The sequence below is a fragment of the Myotis myotis genome, unplaced genomic scaffold, assembly GCF_014108235.1.
Source record: "Myotis myotis isolate mMyoMyo1 unplaced genomic scaffold, mMyoMyo1.p scaffold_m19_p_5, whole genome shotgun sequence".
NCBI lineage: Eukaryota > Metazoa > Chordata > Mammalia > Chiroptera > Vespertilionidae > Myotis > Myotis myotis.
In genome coordinates this window covers 101,937,022-101,957,547 of record NW_023416357.1, presented here as the reverse complement: position 1 = coordinate 101,957,547, position 20,526 = coordinate 101,937,022, and the positions used below count along the sequence as shown (strand labels likewise).

Below are 20,526 nucleotides of genomic sequence, written 5' to 3'. Positions count from 1 at the left end.
TGTTGTGGTCTTTCCGAGTTTCTTATTCCAAGTCATTAGTTTGTCTTTCTGGGACCAGTAGAAGTTCTCAAAGGTAGTTTTCCTTTTTTTTTTTTTTTCATTGTATGTTTGCTGGGGACTCAGCAAGGACTTCCAGGCCATTACATTTAGAAAGGACCATCCCATTATTGGACAGATTTTTCCTCTGCTTGAGGGTAAGGGCTCCGTCTACCCATTCTACCCCCATCACAGAGTAGGCATCTGTAAATGTTTGCTTGATTGTCTCAAAGACAAGGATATAGACCGGGAGAAACAAGACCAGAGGAGAAAAGATAAAGAAATCTCACAAAGGTGTCTCAGTATATAAAGGTTACAGCCAGTGGAATGACCCCCAATGTGCACTTCCTTTTATTCTGAAAGTTGGGTCCTCAGCTAATCTTCTCAGCCCTCAGATAAAGCCTTTAAGCGAAGTGCTTATCTGGTAGTGAGTGCCCTGTTTAGAAGCTTGTCTTTCCCTGTCAACAGGGCTGGAGTCACATTGCATTCATCTTTGGTCCCCTATTGCCTGGCATGGAATGGGGGCCGGTATCTCTTGAAGTGAACCAAGATGCTAAATAAAACTAGTGTGGTGGTTTTCATCTGATAGTAAGGGTGACCTTCCGGGAGATGTAGAAGTAATCTAGTAATCTAAGCAGGCTTTCTTTTTATTTTAATTTTTTTAAAATATACTTTTATTGATTTCAGAGAGGAAGGGAGAGAGAGATAGAAACATCAGTGGTGAGAGAGAATCATCGACCCGACTGCCTCCTATACGCCCCACACTGGGGATTAAGCTTGCATCCTGGGTATGTGCTCTGACCAGGAATCGAACTGTGACCTTCTGGTTCACAGGCCGACACTCAACCACTGAACCATGCCGCTGGGCTAAGCTGGCCTTTCATAACAATAATAAAATTCACCCCCTGGATCTGTAAGTTCGCCGGCAGGTGGGTCTCACCAGCTCTTGCTGACCACACCTGCCAGGACAATCCAGCAGGCCAAGTGACCTTGGGCACGCATTGTTGCTCCTAATTCTCATTACAGTCTAAGCCAACCTCAGATGACATATTTAAGTGTTTGCTTTTAGATGGGTTCTGGTTTAAAGTACATAAAGACAATGAAGCAGGTTATAAAAAAGCACTTAACATTTACCCTGTTCAATGTTTTACCTGTTTGAGCATACCTTTTCTGTTATGACAACTCTGTACATAAGAGAAAGCAGCCCTTTTTAACTTGAAACAGCAATTTCAGTGACTGTTTCAAGTGTCACTTTCCAAATGGAGATAATATCCAGGAAACAAAGCCTCAGGCTTTTTACTAAGAATCAACTTCAATTCATTATTTGATGGTTTTTAAAAATTCTTTCCACACACGTCTATTGAAATCATCATTCACATGAGGAGGGCCTGTACCCTGTGTTCTGTGGCTACAAAGTTGAGTGAGTCTCTGCCCTTAAGGAGCTTACAGTGGAGTCAGGAGATGGGCCGGTGAACTGCGGCACTGTGGGAGGCATGCCCACAGAGGAGGACAGAGTTTGCTTTGGGCATAGAGTGACATCCCGCTGGCCTTTGGTGGGGGCTCCTGAGAGATGCTTGAGCCAAATTTTGAAGGTTGATAGGAGTGGCAAGACCATATGAGGGAAAGAGCCTCCTGGGCAGAGACTGTATGTGAAGTAAAGGGCATGACCTACCCACCACCTGTTGGGAGAAGGGCAGGGAGTGCTCTGGTGGTTGGAGTAAAGAGAGGGAGATGAAATTAAAGAGCTAGACTGGCAGCAGATTGAGAGAGGCCTTGAGTACCAGGCCCAAATTTGAACTTTACCGTGAGAGTGGTAGGAAGTCACCAAGGGATCTTTGGGTCTTGTGAGTGACTGATCAGATTGTGTTCTCCACTGGTAACCTGGCAGTGATTACTGGGATGGATTGGTGAAGGGTTGCACTGAGCCCAGGGTGGTTGAGGGACCACCATGGCACACCTAGGGAGATATAAGGCCCAGTGCCAATGAAGGGCTGTGGAGGATACAGAAAGGAAAGCAATGAAATGGGACAAAGGAGGAGAAATGGGGGACATCTGTAATACTCTCAACAATAAAAATAAATTATAATAATAAAAATAAAAAAGGAGCCGAGGCCGGTTTGGCTCGGTGGATAGAGCGTCGGCCTGCGGACTGGGAGGTCCCGGGTTCGATTCCGGTCAGGGGCATGTGCCTGGGTTGCGGGCACATCCCCAGTGGGGGGTGTGCAGGGGGCAGCTGATCGATGTTTCTCTCTGTCGATGTTTCTGACTCTCTATCTCTCTCCCTTCCTCTCTGTGGAAAATCAATAAAATATATTTAAAAAAAAAAAAAAGGAGAGCAAAACCATGAGGCAAGTGGCTGAAGGGATGGAGGAAGGGCCAGGGAGAAAGGAAGACTTAGGGAACAGTCCAAGATTGAGTGACTAGCAGCTGGGTCCAAGCCACACACAGTGCGTAGTAAGGGGGCAGACTTGGGAGCAGGTGCTGACTTTCAGGTTGGAGATGTTGAGCTGAGGGTCAGTAAGACTTCCCAGCAGTAGGTGGATATATGTTGGTCTGGAGCCAAGGAGAGTGTAGTGGGCTTGAGGGCATTTTGGGGACTCCTTTCTGTGTAACAGTAGAGCCAGGTATTAGTGGAGTGGGCCTTTGCAGGAGATTATATGGAGTGAGAGAAAAAAAAGACTGAACCCTGGAGGCACCTAATGTTTTATGTCTATAAAACACAGAGTACGCCCTTACCGGTTTGGCTCAGTGGATAGAGCGTCGGCCTGCGGTCTTAAGGGTCCCAGGTTCGATTCTGGCCAAGGGCATGTACCTTGGTTGCAGGCACATACCCAGTAGGGAGTGTGCAGGAGGCAGCTGATCAATGTTTCTCTCTCATCGGTGTTTCTAACTCTCTATCCCTCTCCCTTCCTCTCTGTAAAAAATCAATAAAATATATTTTAAAAAAGACAAAACAACAACAACAAAAAACACAGAGTAGATAAGCTAACAGAGTTTTCATTAATAACCCCTTGCCTTTTTGGATTGTGGGAGCAGGATATTTTATTTCTGTGACAAAGGCCCAATTTGTTGGTTAGAGTAAATAGCAAGATGTAAAATGCTCAAGGTACAAAAATCACACAATCGCCCTAACCGGTTTGGCTCAGTGGATAGAGCGTCGGCCTGCGGACTAAAAGGTCCCAGGTTCGATTCCGGTCAAGGGCATGTACCTTGGTTGCGGGCACATTCCCAGTAGGAGGTGTGCAGGAGGCAGCTGATCAATGTTTCTCTCTCATCGATGTTTCTAACTCTCTATCCCTCTCCTTTCCTCTCTGTGAAAAATCAATAAAATATATATTTTTAAAAAAACAACCAAAAAAAGAAAACAACAAAAATCACACAATCAGTTCCGGGGGCTTTCCTGTCTCACGTGTTTATTTGCCTTTTGGGACACTTCCAGATTGTCACTTATCTCAAAGGACCACTTTTCCCTCCAGATTGAGGGTTGGTCGTCTCAGAGCATTCTCACCATTTGATCTCTGAAAAAGGTCTTCTTAGACCCAGAGATAGATCCAAGGTTGCAGAATTTTTGGGGTCCCCTCGCTCTCCTTCCAGGACCCCAGTTTCTGTGTGGTACCTCAGCATTCGCAGCAGGTGGGACTTTGGAAAGACTCTATTAAGGATAAAGAGGCCAAGTGTGTGGTGGCTCCTCCCTAGTCTTTCTCCCACACTGAGGGGCAAGGAGAGAGGGCAAGGAAAGGCTGACATTTCTTTTCTTTTCTTTTTAAGGTTGCCACACTTTTTTTAAAAAGTTATTTTTATTGATTTCAGAGAGGAAGGGAGAGGGAGAGAGAGATAGAAACATCAGTGATGAAAGAGAATCATCAATCAGCTGCCTCCTCTATGCCCCATACTGGGGATTGAGCCCGCAACTCGGGCATGTGCCCTTGAACAGAATCAAACCCGGGACCCTTCAGTCCACAGGCCAGTGTTCTATCCACTGAGCCAAACCAGCTAGGGCAAAGGCTGATACTTTTAAAGGAGCCCCTATCTGCCCACAGGACTTGCCCAGCCCCTGCATAATTGCACAGGCCCAGTAGCGGTTATTTTTGTCTCTGGTACCTGCTCACTTAGAAGATGTGAGATAAGATCTCTTTCTGTTCTGTATAGTTATGTCTGCGGGCCTGGTTGGGTACTGCACAGAGATATGCTGTCAGGGGTCACATGTCAGCAGTCATGGTTTCTCCTTCCATCCCACTCAGGCATGCTCCCTTCTTTTACAGGTGATTGAGAACACGCTACACATGGCTTAGCCTGTGTCTCATAATCTGAAACTGTGTGTCTGCTAATTGTTACACTTTCAATGGGATACCACGCACATTGAGGGTTGTTTACCAATGGGTGATTCTGTTACCAATAAAAGCCCCTCCCTGTATAGTGTTCTAAATGTAGGTCATTACCTGCTTCCCTCACCTCTGTCCCTTCAGCCTTTCCTTGAATCATTTTGCCCTTGTTCCCTAATTCTCCTCTAATTCCTTTTCTGGCAAGGGCCGTTCTAGCCTTCATGTCTTGGTAAACCTGTGGCCTTAGAAGGATCTGGGAGTATACATGAACTCCTCCTGCCTCTGGCATGTCTCCTGTCTTCCTGGGCTGAACCTTCCCCACCTCCTTGGACACAGGAGCACTTGGCTTCCTCGACAGCACTGTGAACCTCAGGCCTCTGTCTCAGGTCCTTTGGCATCTTGGAGTCCATGAGGCTAGATATAGAATTGTCTTAATTGAGCCACAAATGGCACTCACTGGCCTGCCCCCTTAAAGAGCTGAAGGGCTTGCCAGCCCAAGTAGCTGAGGACCTGTCCTATGCCCATGCTGTTTCTGCTGCTTCCGGGACAAAGGCCACCTCATCTTTCAGGATTCAGCTGAGATATCACTGGCTCCCAACCCCTCTTTCCTCATGGACTGGGGCCCCAGACACCCTGTGCTTTCCTGTCATAGCACCTGTACCTGAGTTGGCATGGCCAGTACACCCATATCCCCACAGCCAGAGCTCATGGAGAGCTGGATCTGGGCCTTGCATCTTTGTATTCCAGTGCTCAGTACACTGGCATTCAGGAAGTGTCTCGAGTGCCTATTGAAATGATTAAACCTGCAAGATTCCCTCCTGGCCTGGCTTTGTTGTCAGATCTAAAAATATTTGCGGAGAACCTGCTATGTGTCCGGCCTTCTGAGGCACACCTGTTGAAGGCACCCTGCCTGGAATTTTAACGAGTCAAAATTCTAATGCTGCTGACAGCCGAGTTCTCTTTCTCTGGTTATCATTCTGTGCAGCTAGCTGGTTTATCTTGTAGCTGGGGGGTGTTTTCCCCGGACATGTTGGTGGGAGGACCTTTGAGCTCAGAAGACAAAGATCCTAAATTAACAGGGCCCCATTCCAACCCCAGCTCCTGCCCGTAGGTGAACCAGACCAGGCTGGGAAAGAGGTTTTCTGCTTGAGAAAGGGATGCAAGGAACTGTTTTGAGTGGCTAATGAGGTTGGGACTCTTTCCTGCTTGGGGCTCCATATCATAGGCTCAGGTGCCACGGGCAAGACCTGCATTTGAACTTCTGACAGGTGGCAGGCAGATGGGCCAGCCAACTGGCCTGCGGTGCTGTGACTAATACCTAATGGTTAATGGTTACACCCTTTGTAGCTGGCACGTGCCCTCCATTGTGTGCTATAGCAAAGGGCTTACTATCAAGTTCCCCGGTAACTGGCTGCCTGATAGTCACTGTGGAATGCCAGTTGCCATTAATATTTGAGAAATTCTTGTGCTCTGTTTCAGGGCTGAGGCAGAGCATGGCCTGCCTTCCCATCATGTGAAGATGCCTGCTCGGAGGGTCACATGCCTAAACAAGTTGGTGAATGTTTCCTGTTGTTATTGTTTAGAATTAAATTTTCCTCTTGGGCCCAAGTGGTTTGGGATTTTTCTGAGTCTCCATTTGTTTCCTTCTCTCGTTTTCTCTTTCCTGGCTACACTAGATATAGTGTGAAACACCTGGCTCAAAAATCACAGTATCGTAGAAGAGCTGGACTCATAAGCAGGTCATCACAGTAAAACAGATTTGGATAAGGAGGGGTAGAGGGCAGCCAGGGTCCCCTCAGCCCTGCCTGGGAAGTTGGGAAGGGCTGGAGAAGGAGGGGGCATTTGGGCTGAGGCTTGATGTAGACTGGACCGAAAGAACGGCTGTGTCCTGTCTTTCTTCCCGGCTTTGGCCATGCCCTGTTCATGTGTCCCGGGGGCTGCAGTTGGTGCCATTGCCGTGGGCAAGGCTCCTGAACCTGCCGTTGGAGGGCAGGTAGGGCCAGATCCTGAAGGGATGGTTGGGGAACCAGAACGTGATTTCAGGTAGGGGCAGAGCACTTTGGGAGTCAGAGCTGAACGTTTTGAAGTCACATAGAGTGTGTGAAGAATGGGAGCCATTCAGGAAAGCAATTGGAAGTACAGGACTTGTGTTCACAAGAGGATTCTAGGTTGAGAAAACGAAGGACTCTTATAAAAGGGACATTTAAGAGGCAGGAAGAGGAACAGGAACAGCTACAGCCAAAGAGGTGAGGAGACACACATGAGGGAAGGGTTTCAGGAGGCCCAGGGAGCGGAGATCTGAGAGTACTGGGGTCAGCTGTGTGTGCTTCGGGGAGATAAGGGACGAAAGGTGCCTGTTAAATGATCTGGCAGCTATGCAGTGAAGGTGGAAGGGGTGGGAGACAGATGTAGCCTTCTCTCACCAGAAGTTTGACGGGGAAGGAAAGGAGGACAGGCATAGCTGGAGTGGAGTGTCAGGTTCTGTGAGTGCCGTTTGGGGTCTCTATAGCAGCAAAGAGGGAGCATTAAAGATGCAGGAGAATTGGGGTCCCCAGGAGGTGAGATATAGGACCAAGATCAAGAGCAGGGTCAGAGAGGAGAAGAAGCTCCTGCCTGGCACCCCATTCTCAGGAGAAAGGGAGGGTAAGGGTTGTGGGTGGATATGAAGCTGTAAGTTAGGGGGGGGGGAATAGGAGTGGGTGCCTCTGAGACATGCCAAGAAGGGCTGCCAGGTCATGAGCAGGACAGCGTGATGTTTCCCTCTACAGTTGGGGTTCAAGCATGGAGAAGCACTCTCTCAGTCTGGCTTCTCCCGAGGATTTTGCCTACGGCTGAGACAGGAGCACAGAAGGGGCTTGATGGAATAGGTGTAGGCTGAGCAGGCAAAGACATAAAGCCACAGGGGGCTGGTAGGTGAGGGAGATGGAGTCACGTGGGTGGGAAGAGAGCAATGGAGAGCTCTAGGAAAAGGTTAGAAGAGAGTGGGATTGTGATATGCTACCTCTGGGTGGAGCAGTTTCTGGGGCTGACCAGGTTGTGGATAAAATGCTAGCAATATAAAGGCTTTTAACGGTGAAGAGCTTCACACCAGGGCTGCCTACTCAACCCTCAAGCTCTGTGATGGCAGCCAAGGAATGGAGGCCATGAGCTAGAATGAGAGGAGGCTGGTCCTGGGGACATTCTGGAGAGAGAGGGGCAGAGTCCTGGGAAGTCCTAGGGGAGGGGCCAGCAGGGTCCTGGGGAGGTCCTGGAGAGAGGGGGCAGGGACTGGGGAGAGCTGGCTGCTGTCTGACCAGGAGGAAGAAGGGTGCATTCTGGGAGAGGATGAGGTAATGGGTTTCCCACAGACATGTTCCAGAGAAAGATGGGAGGTGGGAGTGAGGTAGGTAAAAAGAGGGCACCAAGGCAAGGGAATGTGGAGGATCACTGACAGTGGTCACCTCAGTCAGTGACAATGTCACCAGCAGCCATCCGTAGAATTGGGAGTTATCCTACAGCTGGGGCCTGGGGTGGGGAGATGAGTGTCCTCCACCTGGGGTTCTAGACAAAGTCCTGAAGCTGTGTCTCTGGGGGCTACAGCAGATTCCTGAGTTAGGATTGGGCATTTCCCTGGCCTCTCCCCATGGCTGGGTGGGAGAACTGGGCCTCCTGTGAGGAAATTAAACTTGACTCAGGCTTGAGAGGAAGGTTCCTGCATAACATAATAGGAAAGGGTCCACACCACCTGGAGTGCATTTTGCTCCAGGCCTGTCCCCACCCCTCTGGTTGTCCAAGGTGGATGGCTTCAGGAATATCTCCTGATTCCTTAACTCCCTCGACCTTCTCCTGCACAGAAACCTTTCCAGCTGTCCCGTGGTCCCTGCCGCCCTACTGTAATGCCCTGCAAGCTAAGTTACACTCAGCCATCCAGATGTGCATTCCCCTCCTACACACAGGTTGTTTTCCCTTCCCTGTCCTGCTGCTACATTCTCCACCTGCCCCATCACTGGCACCCTGAGCATCTCCTTATCAGGCAGTGAACATGCCCAGTAATTGCTGTGTCTTTCCTATCCTCAGACCTCGCACACCTGAGGGCTGGAGTGAGGTGCTGTCACCTTTGCATGCCTGTCCCCTGATGCCAAGTTGGTGTCGAGGGACTCAGTCATTCTGCTCTGTCCTGGCTTGCTCTGCCTCTACAAGCGCCACCTCACTGGGGACTGATGGTCTCTAAGATAGAGGGACTACCCTCTGGCCAGCATGGCTCAGTGGTTGAGCATCAACCTATGAACCAAGAGGTCACAGTTCGATTCCCGGTCAGGGCACATGCCCGGTTTGTGGGCTCGATCCACAGTGGGGGGCGTGCAGGAGGCAGCCGATAGATGATTCTCTCTCATCATTGATGTTTCTATCTCTCTTCCTCCCTGAAATTTTATTTATTTATTTATTTTTATTTTTTAAAGATAGATAGAGGGACTACCCAGAGAACAAATGTTCTGAATCCTGCTCTGGTGAGACAGAGGAGTGTGCATTTTTCACATGGAATTCTTCAGGCCAGAACAGAGCACCTTATTGCCCCTCCTTTCTGTCCTTGCCCAGTCATCTGTCAGGCTGGAGCTGCAGCCTCCTTCCTCTTAGTTCTTTGTTTTCTGGTTCCACTCCTGGGAAACGGATATAAGATTGCTCAGACTTAGAGAGGAAGAACTGAGACACAGCAGCTGACACCCACAGAGCGTCCACCCTGTCCTGTGGTACAGTGACTAAGGCCCAAACAGGCCGAGCCCTGGGTCCTTCAACTGTGAGCTGTTCTGGCAGCCAAGGTGAGGTGTGATTAGGCCCGGCTGGATGGGGGCAGTAGGAGTGGGTAGGAGTCCTGGGAGTGCCAACCTCACTCTGCGCAAGGGTGCCTCTTGCCCAGTGGCACCACATTTGGCACTTTGGAAGAGTCCTGGTGTGTGTGGCGGCGGGGCTGTCTTTGAGGTCAGCTGGGTGAGAAGTTCACGAGCCAGTGTGGGCCTCTGGGCTGGGGGCTGGGTGTCTGGGCAGGACCTTGGCACAGCAGCCCAGGGTTCTGCCTCCAAACTGTGCGGCTCTGGCATTTGCTTGACAGGTACTTTCAACTTCAAAATGGAGTGCCACCTCTGCCCCACCAAAACCCTACCCCTGGGCCAAAATTCTCTGTTCAGTGCTTGGGTGCTACCCCCCACCATTGGTCACCTCGTCTGGTAGAATCCAACCCCTGGGCAATCTCTTGGGTCCACCCCATCTTCTCCATTTTCCCTGGCCAGGCTTGACTCAGCCTTCCTCATGCATCCTCTTCTGGACACTGCCTTCCTTCCTCCTGAACCACCAGGGGGATTTTTCTAAAATGCACTGTTGCTTAGGATCTCCTCCAGGTCCTTAATGTGGAGGATGACATCCAATATTCTAGTGCAGCTGGCTCGAAAGACCACCAGCCCCCCTCTTATCCCATCTTCAGCCACTGCCTGCCTTAGGCTCCCCAACTTGTTGTGCCCTCCCTCATGCACCCATTCTCTACCTTCGCATCAGATGATATACTCCCCATCTTTATAGTACACTTGGGATACCATTGCTCCTTCTGTAATGTTCACATGGAGTCAGCGTCCTGCCTTGGTGGTCTTCCAGGGCGCTGCCTGGCCTCACAGCACTTCCTGCTTGGGCTGTGATCATTACTCTCCTGGAGAGCCATCTTTTACTCTCTTGTCCCCAGTGTCCTGCCCAGGACCCAGCACAGAAACGGCAACTCAATATGTTTGTCAAATCAATAAAAATTTGGGATAAGGGGAGTCATGATGGGGTACTGGACCCCCCAGGAAAGGTGGTGTGAATGGAAGGTGTAGTGCCCATGTTGGTTGATGGTTAAGGTGGAAACGCCCAGGCTTAATGTGAGGGTCTCTGTTTGTCACATGAAAGTAAATTTGTTTTCAAATCTAATTGTTTGGGAAAATCATGTTCCCCACTTAAGAGTTGATAAACATAGAGGTCTTATGACTCATCAGACCTGTACAGCAGGTGGTATTGAGAAGCCAGCCCTGAGCTTGCTGAAGAGGGCTGGCTGTCCCACATGGGAGAGGGGTCTTAGGCACTGTGGGTTTACTGTGAGTGTTCTGGAGACTGACACATCAGGGATAGTTCTCTCTGTACTTGGGGACCCCACAGGTACCTCTCTCTATCCCAGTTTCCTCCTCTATAAGGTGGAGCAAATCCCCATGCCGTGGGGTTGTCCTTAGAATTAGAGATAGAAATGCAAAGCTAAATCGCCTGACAAACAGCAGCTGTGGGCTTTGTGTTCGGCAGTCCCTGAAAATAGTGTGGGAGAGGTCCTGCTAAACCCCAACTGCTTGGTCCTGATGTCTCCCACTCCACTGTCCACAATAAGGTCTTGCCCTTCCTTCTGTGTCCACTTTTCCTCCTGCCCTGGTCCTGATCAGAAATCTTGGAGGGCTGCATGCATAGCAAGTAGGTTCAGGGAGGCCTGGCTCCTCCCACCCCAGATGGCCCCTTACCTCCTTCTGTGAGCACAGATTGGGGAGTTCTCTGTTGGGGCTGTGGGCCTGCAGCCGCTGAAGGGAGCCCCTAATACATCGTGTCTCATCAGAGTCTGATGTGAACTTGCCCTTGGCAGACCCAGGACAGTGTACTTTGGACAGAGGTGGTCATCATGACAGGATGGGGAGCTGGACAGAGGTCTCCCCGACAGCAAGATAATATTTTGGGGAAATAGAGGTCACTCATTTCCATGTATGTTTTTGTTTTTTCTTTTTAAGAAATATTTGCTTTCCATCAGGTAGCCTGAATTCTCAAAAACAGACACAGTGTGCCCTAACTGGTTTGGCTCAGTGGATAGAGCGTTGGCCTGCGGACTGAAGGGTCCCAGGTTCGATTCCAGTCAGGGGCATGTACCTTGGTTGCAGGCACATCCCCAGTGGGGGGTGTGCAGGAGGTAACTAATCAATGTCTCTCATCGATGTTTCTAACTCTCTACCCCTCTCCCTTCTTCTCTGTAAAAAATCAATAAAAATATATTTTAAAACAACAACAACAACAAAAACCAGACACAGTGATTGTGAGGAAAAGGGGTATGAGGGTCACTGGAAGGGGCTTTCTGGGTGGGAAGCAGCAGCACAGCACAGAAGGGGAAGAAGGTCTGTCAGAGTAGCCACAGTGAGAGACTTGTGTGGGTCTGTGGGAGAACCTCAGTGGGGGCCTCCCGTGGCTGCACCTCTCTCGTGGGAGGGGGTACTCCGGCCCCTCCGCAGGACTGGTCAAGCATTGACCCACCCTGTCACTCTCCAGATACCTCAGAGCCAGTGCCAGGCCAGGGGACCCCAAGGAGCACTAACTGAGATGCCCTTGGGACATCTGAGCTGCCCTGGCATGTCAGGCTAGGCTGAGTGCTTTCTATAAACAGTCTCAGTTAATCCTGGCAATTGGCTTTTAAACATATCCATGGAATCACATCCCTTCGCTGCTTCCCACTCTAAGTCCCTCTATGCTGATAATAAAATTCAAATCTCTCCCTGTGCATGGTCCATGCTGTGGGTATCTCTGCTGCTCGTGGTCTTGCTCGCTGTGCTCTGCCATACTGGTGCCCTTATTTCCCCAGAGCACACTAGGCCTGTTCCTGCCTCAGGGCCTTTGCACTTGCTCTTCTCATTGTCCAGAGTGACTTTTTCTCAGCTCTTCTGCTGCTTCCTTCTCACACTTAAGCTCAGGTTGGGAGAGGTTTGCCCTAACGACCCTAGCTAAAGTAGCTGCCACCCTGCTGACAGGCTATGTGGTTGGTGTCCCCATTATCTGAAATGATCATGGTCTGCAGTTCTTGGAGTCTAACAGGATGAGTTGAATTTTTCCTCTTTTCCCCAAATTGCAGGCTAGGCCTAAAGCTGAGGATAAAAGACCCAAAATACAGGTGACCTTTGGACAACATGGGGATTAGGGGGCCCTCTTGAAGAGAGATCAGGGGACCCGTCCTGCAGTTGAAAATTCATATGTAACTTTTGACTCCCCAAAAACTTTACTAATAGCCTACTGTTGACTAAAAGTCTTACCAATAACATAATTGATTGACACATATTTTTGTATGTTATATATATTTATATACTGTATTCTTACAATAAAGTAAGCTAGAGAAAAGAAAATAGTATTAAGAAAATACATTTAGCTTTAGCTGGTTTGGTTCAATGAATAGAGCGTTGGCTGGTGGACTGAAGGGTTGGTCCCAGGTTTGATTCATGTCAAGGGCACATGCCCGGGTTGTGGGCTCGGTCCCCATTGGAGGGCAGCTGATTCGATAGTCCTCTCGTAATTGATGTTTCATTCTCTCCCTCTTCCTTCCACTCCGAAATCAATAAAAATATATTGATTTCAAAAAAATAAAAAATAAATTTGGGATCTTCCTGCAATTTATTTAAAGAAAGAAAAGAAAAAGAAAATACATTTACAGTACTGAAAAGAAAAAAATCCTTGTATAAGTGGACCTGTGCAGTTCAAACCTATGTTGTTCAAGGGTCAGCGGTACTTCCCTACATTCCAGGCAGCTGGGGCCAGCCCGTTCCCACTTCAGAGAACTAGCCCTTCCCCCACCCCCATTCCTGTGCAGTGAACTTGGGGGGTGGCCTTTAGGTGAGTGCCGTGTTTATGGTGAGAAACCATGCCCTCCCTTCCTCCCACTCTGAGTCTGAGGGAAAGTGCACCTGCTGGCGGGGCCCTGCTGGCTGCCTGCCCTGGACTGCCTGGGCAGGGGTGAGTGGAAATGAGAGAAAGTGGGATGTCACCCACACCCAGCCAGTGAGCCCACGTAAGAGCTGAGCCCTTAGGTGTCTCATGGGACTAATGGTGGTGAGGCAGATTGTGTTGGCAGCTCTGTTTACAGACAGGCACCTGCCTTTCAGGAAAGAGCCATGGCTTGTTTGAGGTTCAGGCAAACAAGTGGCAGAGCAGGACTTTGAAGCCAGACTTGTCTGACTTGAAACTGGATCATTTCCCACTTTTGCTCCTGCCTCCCTTCTCTCCCTTGACCTTTGTCAGGAGCTGGGGGACTGTGGAGAACAGGTGAAGCCATGTTTCGTGTTGGGGAGGTGTAGACAGTGTTGTGTGATGGCTGCATGCTGCAGGTGGAATAACAGCGAGAGAGCATCACTTCAACCCTAAAACTTACGTAAACTCCCGAGTGTGAGTATCTAATGGAATGGTTTTGTTTTATATCTGTTTCCCGCCTCCTGAGTTCACCGTCTCACTAGCCAGTCTTTAAAATCTAACTCAGCTGTGAATGTGTGTAAATATAAGAAAAGGCTTTGTAGGATATAATACGTGAGCAATGGATGATTATCTTAGGTGGAAGAGGGAGTAAGAATGAAGGGATAACATAAACAGGATTTTACATTTTTACTCTGTAATTGTGTATTCTTTGACTTGTTTATGATTATGCATTTGTGTAAAAAGAAACCTAAGGAAACCATCCTGGACCTGGTTTTATAGATGCCTAAGAAGGTCACTGCAAGTCTGTTTGCCCGGCCCCAGAAACAGCATGCCCTCTTTTTGGATGGAGGCTTGGGGAGGAGGCCATAGGGGGTCCTGGGAGCTCCTTCAGGGTCTCCTGGGTGTGGCCTTTCCTCAGAGTCCCTCTGAATCCAGTGTGTCTCTGGGCAACTTGCAGCAACAAACAAAACTGTGGGTCCTGTCTGAAGGAACTTTGCAAGGTGCGATAATCACTTTTGGAGTTTCCAGTTTAATATTCAACCTGAATCTGAGGCCAGTTGAGTGAGGGTTGGTGCTGTCCTGCCCTGCTCTTGTTCTGTTTATAAACATGTTTATTGCCCCGATAAGGAGCTGGTTCTTTTCACACAAACAGGATGGGCCTGGGGTCCCTCCAGAGTAGTGTTGGCGAACCTATGACACGCGTGTCAGAGGTGACACGCGAACTCATTTTTTTGGTTGATTTTTCTTTGTTCAATGGCATTTAAATATATAAAATAAATATCAAAAATATAAGTCTTTGTTTTACTATGGTTGCAGATATCAAAAAATTTCTATATGTGACAGGCACCAGAGTTAAGTTAGGGTTTTTCAAAGTGCTGACACGCCGAGCTCAAAAGGTTCGCCACCACTGCTCCAGAGGTTAGTGGGCTCAGAGCCTAGAATGAAGGATTTAAAAGCTTTAGGTAATTTGCACATGGAAGATTGTGGAGTGCAGCCTGAGCATGGTCGTGGGTGTGTGAGTGGGCCTGTTTTCCTGGTCTTCAGAACCTGGGGAAGAAGGAAATCCTCACTGCCTTTTCTCCCAGAGCAGAGCAAACAAATCAACCCCAATTTGAGTTTCTTTTCTTCGGAGGAAGAAGGTCCCAGCACTGGCAGCAGGCCTGATTCTACTGTGGGTGAAGCTTTTCCAGTAAGATATATTAAATGGATATTGTCAGAAAAACTTATTTTAATTAATGTTTTCTATGGGAAAGCACAGTATCAATGGATATACTGTATATCCAAAGGAATTGAAAACAGGGACTTGAACAGATACTTTTACAGTGGGGCCTTGACTTACGGGTTGAATTCGTTCCGTGACGGAGCTCGTAACTCAAATTACTCGTATGTCAAATCAAAAAGTGAACGAGTGAGACACGTGATGCTGGGCTGATGTTGTGGCATTCACTGTGACGTTCGCTGCGCCAACTAGCGTTGGGGTATCTGAAGCTGGCTCGTAACCCGAATTTTAGCTCGCAACTCAAAGCAAAAAATCGGCCGAGAGACAGCTCGTATCTCAAAAAACTCGTTAGTCGGGACACTCGTAAGTCAAGGCCCCACTGTACACCCATCTTCACAACAGCATTATTTATATTGCCAAAATGTAAAAAGGACCCAAATGTCTAGCAGCAGATGAATGGATAAACAAATTGTGCTCTGTTCATATAATGGAATGTTATTTAGCCATAAAAGGAATGAAAATCTGATAAATGGGGGCAGGGACAGGGATGAACCGGTAGAGCACAGAGGACTTGGGGGGCAGTGAAAATACTCCATATGATACAGTAATGAGAATACTAGTATATGTCATTTTACATGTGTCCAAACATATAGAAGAACAGTGATGGCGAACCTATGACACGCATGTCAGAGGTGACACATGAACTCATTTTTTTGGTTGATTTTTCTTTGTTAAATGCATTTAAATATATGAAATAAATATCAAAAATATAGCCCTGACCGGTTTGGCTCAGTGGATAGAGCGTCGGCCTGTGGACTGAAGGGTCCCAGGATCGATTCCCGTCAAGGGCATGTACCTGGGTTGCGGGCACATCCCCAGTAGGGGGTGTGCAGGAGGCAGCTGATCAATGTTTCTCTCTCATCGAATGTTTCTAGCTCTCTATCCCTCTCCCTTCCTCTCTGTAAAAAAATCAATAAAATATATTTAAAAATATATATATAAATCTTTGTTTTACTATGGTTGCAAATATCAAAAAATTTCTATATGTGACACGGCATCAGAGTTAAGTTAGGATTTTTCAAAATGCCGAGCTCAAAAGGTTCGCCATCACTGATATAGAATGTATAACACCAGGAGTGAGCCTTCATTAATCTGTAGATTTGGGGTGATTATTATGTGTCAAAGTAGGTTCATCAATTATAACAAATGTACTACTCATGATGGGGGATTTTTGTTGTTGTTAATCCTTACCTGAGTATATTTTTTCATTAATTTTTAGAGTGGAAGGGAAGAGAAGAGAAAGAGACAGAGAAGCATTGATGTGAGAGAGACACATAGATTGATTGTCTCCCGCACACACTCTGACCAGGGCTGGGGATCGAGCCTGCACCAAAGTACCTGCCTTTGACCAGAATCAAACCCGGGCCCTTCAGTTCATGGGCTAACGTTCCATTCACTGAGCCAAATGGGCGTGGGCATGGAGGGGGATATTGATAATGGAGGAGGCTATACATGTGTGGGGGAAGGAGGTATATGGGAAGTCTCTGTATCTTCCTCTCAATTTTGCTGTGACCCTAAAACTGCTTTAAAAAACAAAGTGTTGCCCTAGCCAATTTTGCTCAGTGGATAGAGCCTGTGGACTGAAGGGTTCTGGGTTTTTTTGTTTGTTTGTTTGTTTGTTTGTTTTTAAATATATTTTATTGATTTTTCACAGAGAGGAAGGGAGAGAGATAGAAAGTTAGAAACATCGATGAGAGAGAAACATCGATCAGCTGCCTCCTGCACATCTCCCACTGGGGATGTGCCCGCAACCCAGGTACATGCCCTTGACCGGAATCGAACCTGGGACCTTTCAGTCTGCAGGCCGACGCTCTATCCACTGAGCCAAACCGGTTTCGGCAAGGGTTCTGGGTTTGATTCTGGTCAAAGGTACATGCCCGGGTTGCGGGCTCGATCCCCAGTAGAGGGTGTGCAGGAGGCAGCCAATCAATGATTCTCTCTCACCATAGATGTTTCTAACTCTCTCTCCCTCTCCTTTCCTCTCTGAAATCAATACAAATATATTGAAAAATTTTTTTGAAGCATGCTATAAATATAGATGAACCTTAAGGACATTATGATCAGTGAAATAAGCCAGACACAAAGGACAAATATTGTATGATTCCACTAATATGAGGTATTTAGAATAATCAAATTCTTAAGAGACAGAGGTTACAATGGCGGTTGCCAGGTGAAGGGGGAACTAGGAGTTAGCGTTTAATGGGCACAGAGTTTCAGTTTGGGAAGATGAAAAAGTTCTGGAGATGGATGGTGGTGATGTTGCACAAACAACAGTGTGAATGTACTTAATGCTACTGAACTATACACTTGTAAATGGCAAATTTTTTTGTATATTTTACTACAAAAAAAGAATCAAGATGCCTTCTTAAGATATCTTCTCACAATACAGGTATTAAACTATAATTCTTTACTTTCCACTCAATGTTCTTAAGATATTTTTTGCTTTTTATATTTTCAGATGAATGTTCTAGATTCAAGAGAAACTGGAATGATCTGGTCATTTACCAAAACTCACTGAAGCAAACCCTTGTGACATCTCCAGACACTTCCACCATCACAGGCAGAAAGGTTAGTCTGAGGTACATGGGCAGACTATTGTAAAGGCCAAGGACAGTAGCCTTTAGCAAAAACTGTTAAATTGTGGTATCCTCAACATAGGCTTCTGTCTTGCTGTTCCCTGCAGTGACCTATCAGCCAGAGTCTCACATAGCACATTTCACCCATTTTTAAATGTCTGCCTGAATTTCAATAGTTGCCTCAAATGGAGAGATAGTGTCAAATCCTCCAATACTTCTGGTTCATTTATATATAAAAATGTCTAATTTTGCCTTGGCCTGTGTGACTCACTTGGAGCATTGGCCCACAGACTGAGGAGTCTCGGGTTCAATTCCCTGTCAAGGTCATGTACCTGAGTTGCAGGTTTGATCCCCAGCCCCACTCGGAAGGCAACCAATCAATGTGTCTTTCTCACATAGATGCTTTCCTCCCCCCTCTCCCCCGCCTCCCCACTCCTCCCGCTTCCCTTCCCCTCTCTAAAAATCAATGGAAAAAATATCCTTGGGCCCTAGCTGGTTTGGCTCAGTGGATAGGGCGTCGGCCTGCAGACTGAAGGGTCCTGGGTTCAATTCCAGTCGAGGGTACGTGCCCAGGTTTCGGGCTCGATCCCCAGTAGGGGGCATGCAGGAGGCAGTTGATCATTGATTCTCTCTCATCATTGATGTTTCTATCTCACCCTCTCCCTTCCTCTCTGAAGTCAATAGAAAATACAAAAATAAAAAATAGTGATATTAAAAAATATATATCCTTGGGTTTGGATTAACAATCAATCAAAAAGTCTAATTTTGAAGCTGTAACAGCTTTATTTATTTCTCAGCCCTCATGTCTACTCCTCACTAGTATTTCTTCTCTAGTCTGCCTAAAGCCTAGCTAGCATGTTTAGAAGGTTAAGAGCTGGCCTCTGAATTCTAGCCCAGGGACAGTGGGGCAGAGTAGGGTGTGTCTTCCTCATGATACACAGCTGGTTAAAGGCCTGAAACCTTCGAGAACTGAAACAAAGCATATCTTGACTTAAATAGGTCCCCTTAACCAGTGGATCCTTTCCTAAGGCCCACAGGCCACAGGATGGTAATGTGTGGGAGCCTGATAGACCTTCCATCCCTAACTGAGAGTTGTTGTCAGGCTCTCTTTTGAAGCCCTTCCAGGAACTTGTTTCTAGCTTCTTGATATTCATAATCTGTGTGACCTATTACAGTAACTTGATAAGCTCCATGAAAAGAAGTTACACTCCAGAGTTCATAGTGACCTCTCAGAATATCCACCTATCTTAAATGGAGCCCTTATAATACTTTATATAAAGAGTCAAACAAAAACATGTTCTCTAAAATGAGAACCTTTATACACATGTATTAAGCATGGTTTTTAATCCTACAGGGCATGGGGTGGCAAACAGGTTAGCAGAAAAGCCTCCAGAGGTGGCTGGAAGCTGCTCTTTGCCCCTTCCTGGCAGCCCCGGGCCCTCCTCCCGGGTACAACCTGCACTATGGACTCCCAGGGGTACAACTGCTTTGTGGACAAAGACAAGATGGACACTGCCATCCAGGACCTGGGACCCAAGGAACTGAGCTGCACTGAGCTGCAAGAACTGAAGCAGCTGGCCCGCCAGGGTTACTGGGCCCACAGCCATGCTCTGCGGGGGAAGGTATACCAGCGCCTGATCCGGGACATTCCCTGCCGCACAGTCACTCCCGATGCCAGCGTGTACAGTGACATTGTGGGCAAGATCGTGGGCAAGCACAGCAGCAGCACCCTGCCCTTGCCTGAGTTTGTGGACAACACACAAGTGCCCAGCTACTGCCTGAACACACGGGGTGAGGGTGCTGTTCGGAAGATTCTGCTTTGCATTGCCAACCAGTTCCCTGACATCTCCTTCTGCCCTGCCCTGCCTGCGGTCGTAGCCCTGCTGCTGCACTACAGCATCGATGAAGCTGAGTGCTTCGAGAAGGCCTGCCGCATCTTGGCCTGCAATGACCCCAGCAAGAAGCTGATCGATCAGAGCTTTCTGGCCTTTGAATCTTCCTGCATGACATTTGGGGACCTGGTGAACAAGTACTGTCAGGCAGCCCACAAGCTGATGGTGGCGGTGTCGGAGGACGTCCTGCAGGTCTATGCGGACTGGCAGCGCTGGCTGTTTGGGGAGCTTCCCCTCAGCTACTTCGCTCGTGTCTTTGATGTCTTTCTGGTGGAAGGTTACAAGGTGCTGTACCGCGTGGCATTGGCAATCCTCAAGTTCTTTCACAAGGTGAAAGCTGGACAGCCGCTTGAGTCGGATAATGTGAAGCAGGACATCCGCATCTTCGTCAAGGATATTGCCAAGACCGTGTCTCCTGAGAAGCTGCTGGAGAAAGCATTCGCCATCCGCCTCTTCTCTCGGAAGGAGATTCAGCTTCTGCAGATGGCCAATGAGAAAGCTCTGAAGCAGAGGGGTATCACTGTCAAGCAGAAGAGGTAGGCTGGCCTCTGGTCAGGCTGCTAGGGGCCCACTTAGGGTGGGGCTTTGGGGGAATACATCCTGGGGACTTAGGCAATGAGCTTGTCCTGCCAGCCTCTTGGTCTGCCTACTGCCAGCCAGCCTCCTGTACATGGATAGGAAATGATAGGAAAAGAGAGAGGACTTTCCTGGTTACAGCCATAGGCTGCTGAGGCAGCTGTGGGAATGAAAGACACGGTTACTGTCCTCAGGCCCGAGGCCCAAGGCGGAGATGAAAGCTGGGTGTTGACCATGTGGTCAGAAGACCAAAGAGTGGGCCAGACTGGCTGCCTCTGGTCATTTCTTTTCTTTTTTTTTGCGGCCCCTCTTCTACCCCTCCAGCTCTGGGCTCACTTGCTGCTGGACATGCCCCCTGCCCTGAACTCAGAACCCTGGGGAGCAGGGATGGGAAGGGCCCATGGTGTCCTGATACTGTCTTGGTACAGTATGACCTGATACAGATGACATGACTGTAGGTGTGAAGGCCTTTCTTCCAGGCCAAAGGCAGACATGTCCTAGACATCAGTACTTACTACTAACCTCTCCTTGTCTGTTTTATTTTTCTTCTTCTTCTCCATGTCCGTTGCTTCCTCCTGTTTTTCAGTGTTTCACTTTCTAAAAGGTAGGTCTGGAAACCACATCTCCATGCCTGGATTCTCTCTGTC

General features: G+C 48.1%; 1 protein-coding gene across 12 annotated transcripts in view; it reads left to right on the top strand.

Annotated features, from left to right (window-relative positions):
• TBC1D24 (TBC1 domain family member 24) overlaps window positions 1-20,526 on the top strand; it is a 28,124-nt gene that overhangs the window by 1,588 nt on the left and 6,010 nt on the right. For 4 of the 12 annotated variants that reach the window (XM_036309741.1, XM_036309742.1, XM_036309739.1 and 1 more), the window contains exons 2-4: window positions 17,294-17,403; window positions 18,766-19,839; window positions 20,466-20,483. In XM_036309741.1, the coding sequence (XP_036165634.1) occupies window positions 18,875-19,839; window positions 20,466-20,483 (983 nt within the window). In that variant the 5' untranslated portion in view covers window positions 17,294-17,403; window positions 18,766-18,874. Of the gene's footprint in view, window positions 1-5,837; window positions 5,914-13,202; window positions 13,530-14,641; window positions 14,746-17,293; window positions 17,404-18,765; window positions 19,840-20,465; window positions 20,484-20,526 lie in introns of those variants that run through there. The other 8 variants (XM_036309743.1, XM_036309740.1, XM_036309733.1 and 5 more) reach the window with 7 other exon arrangements.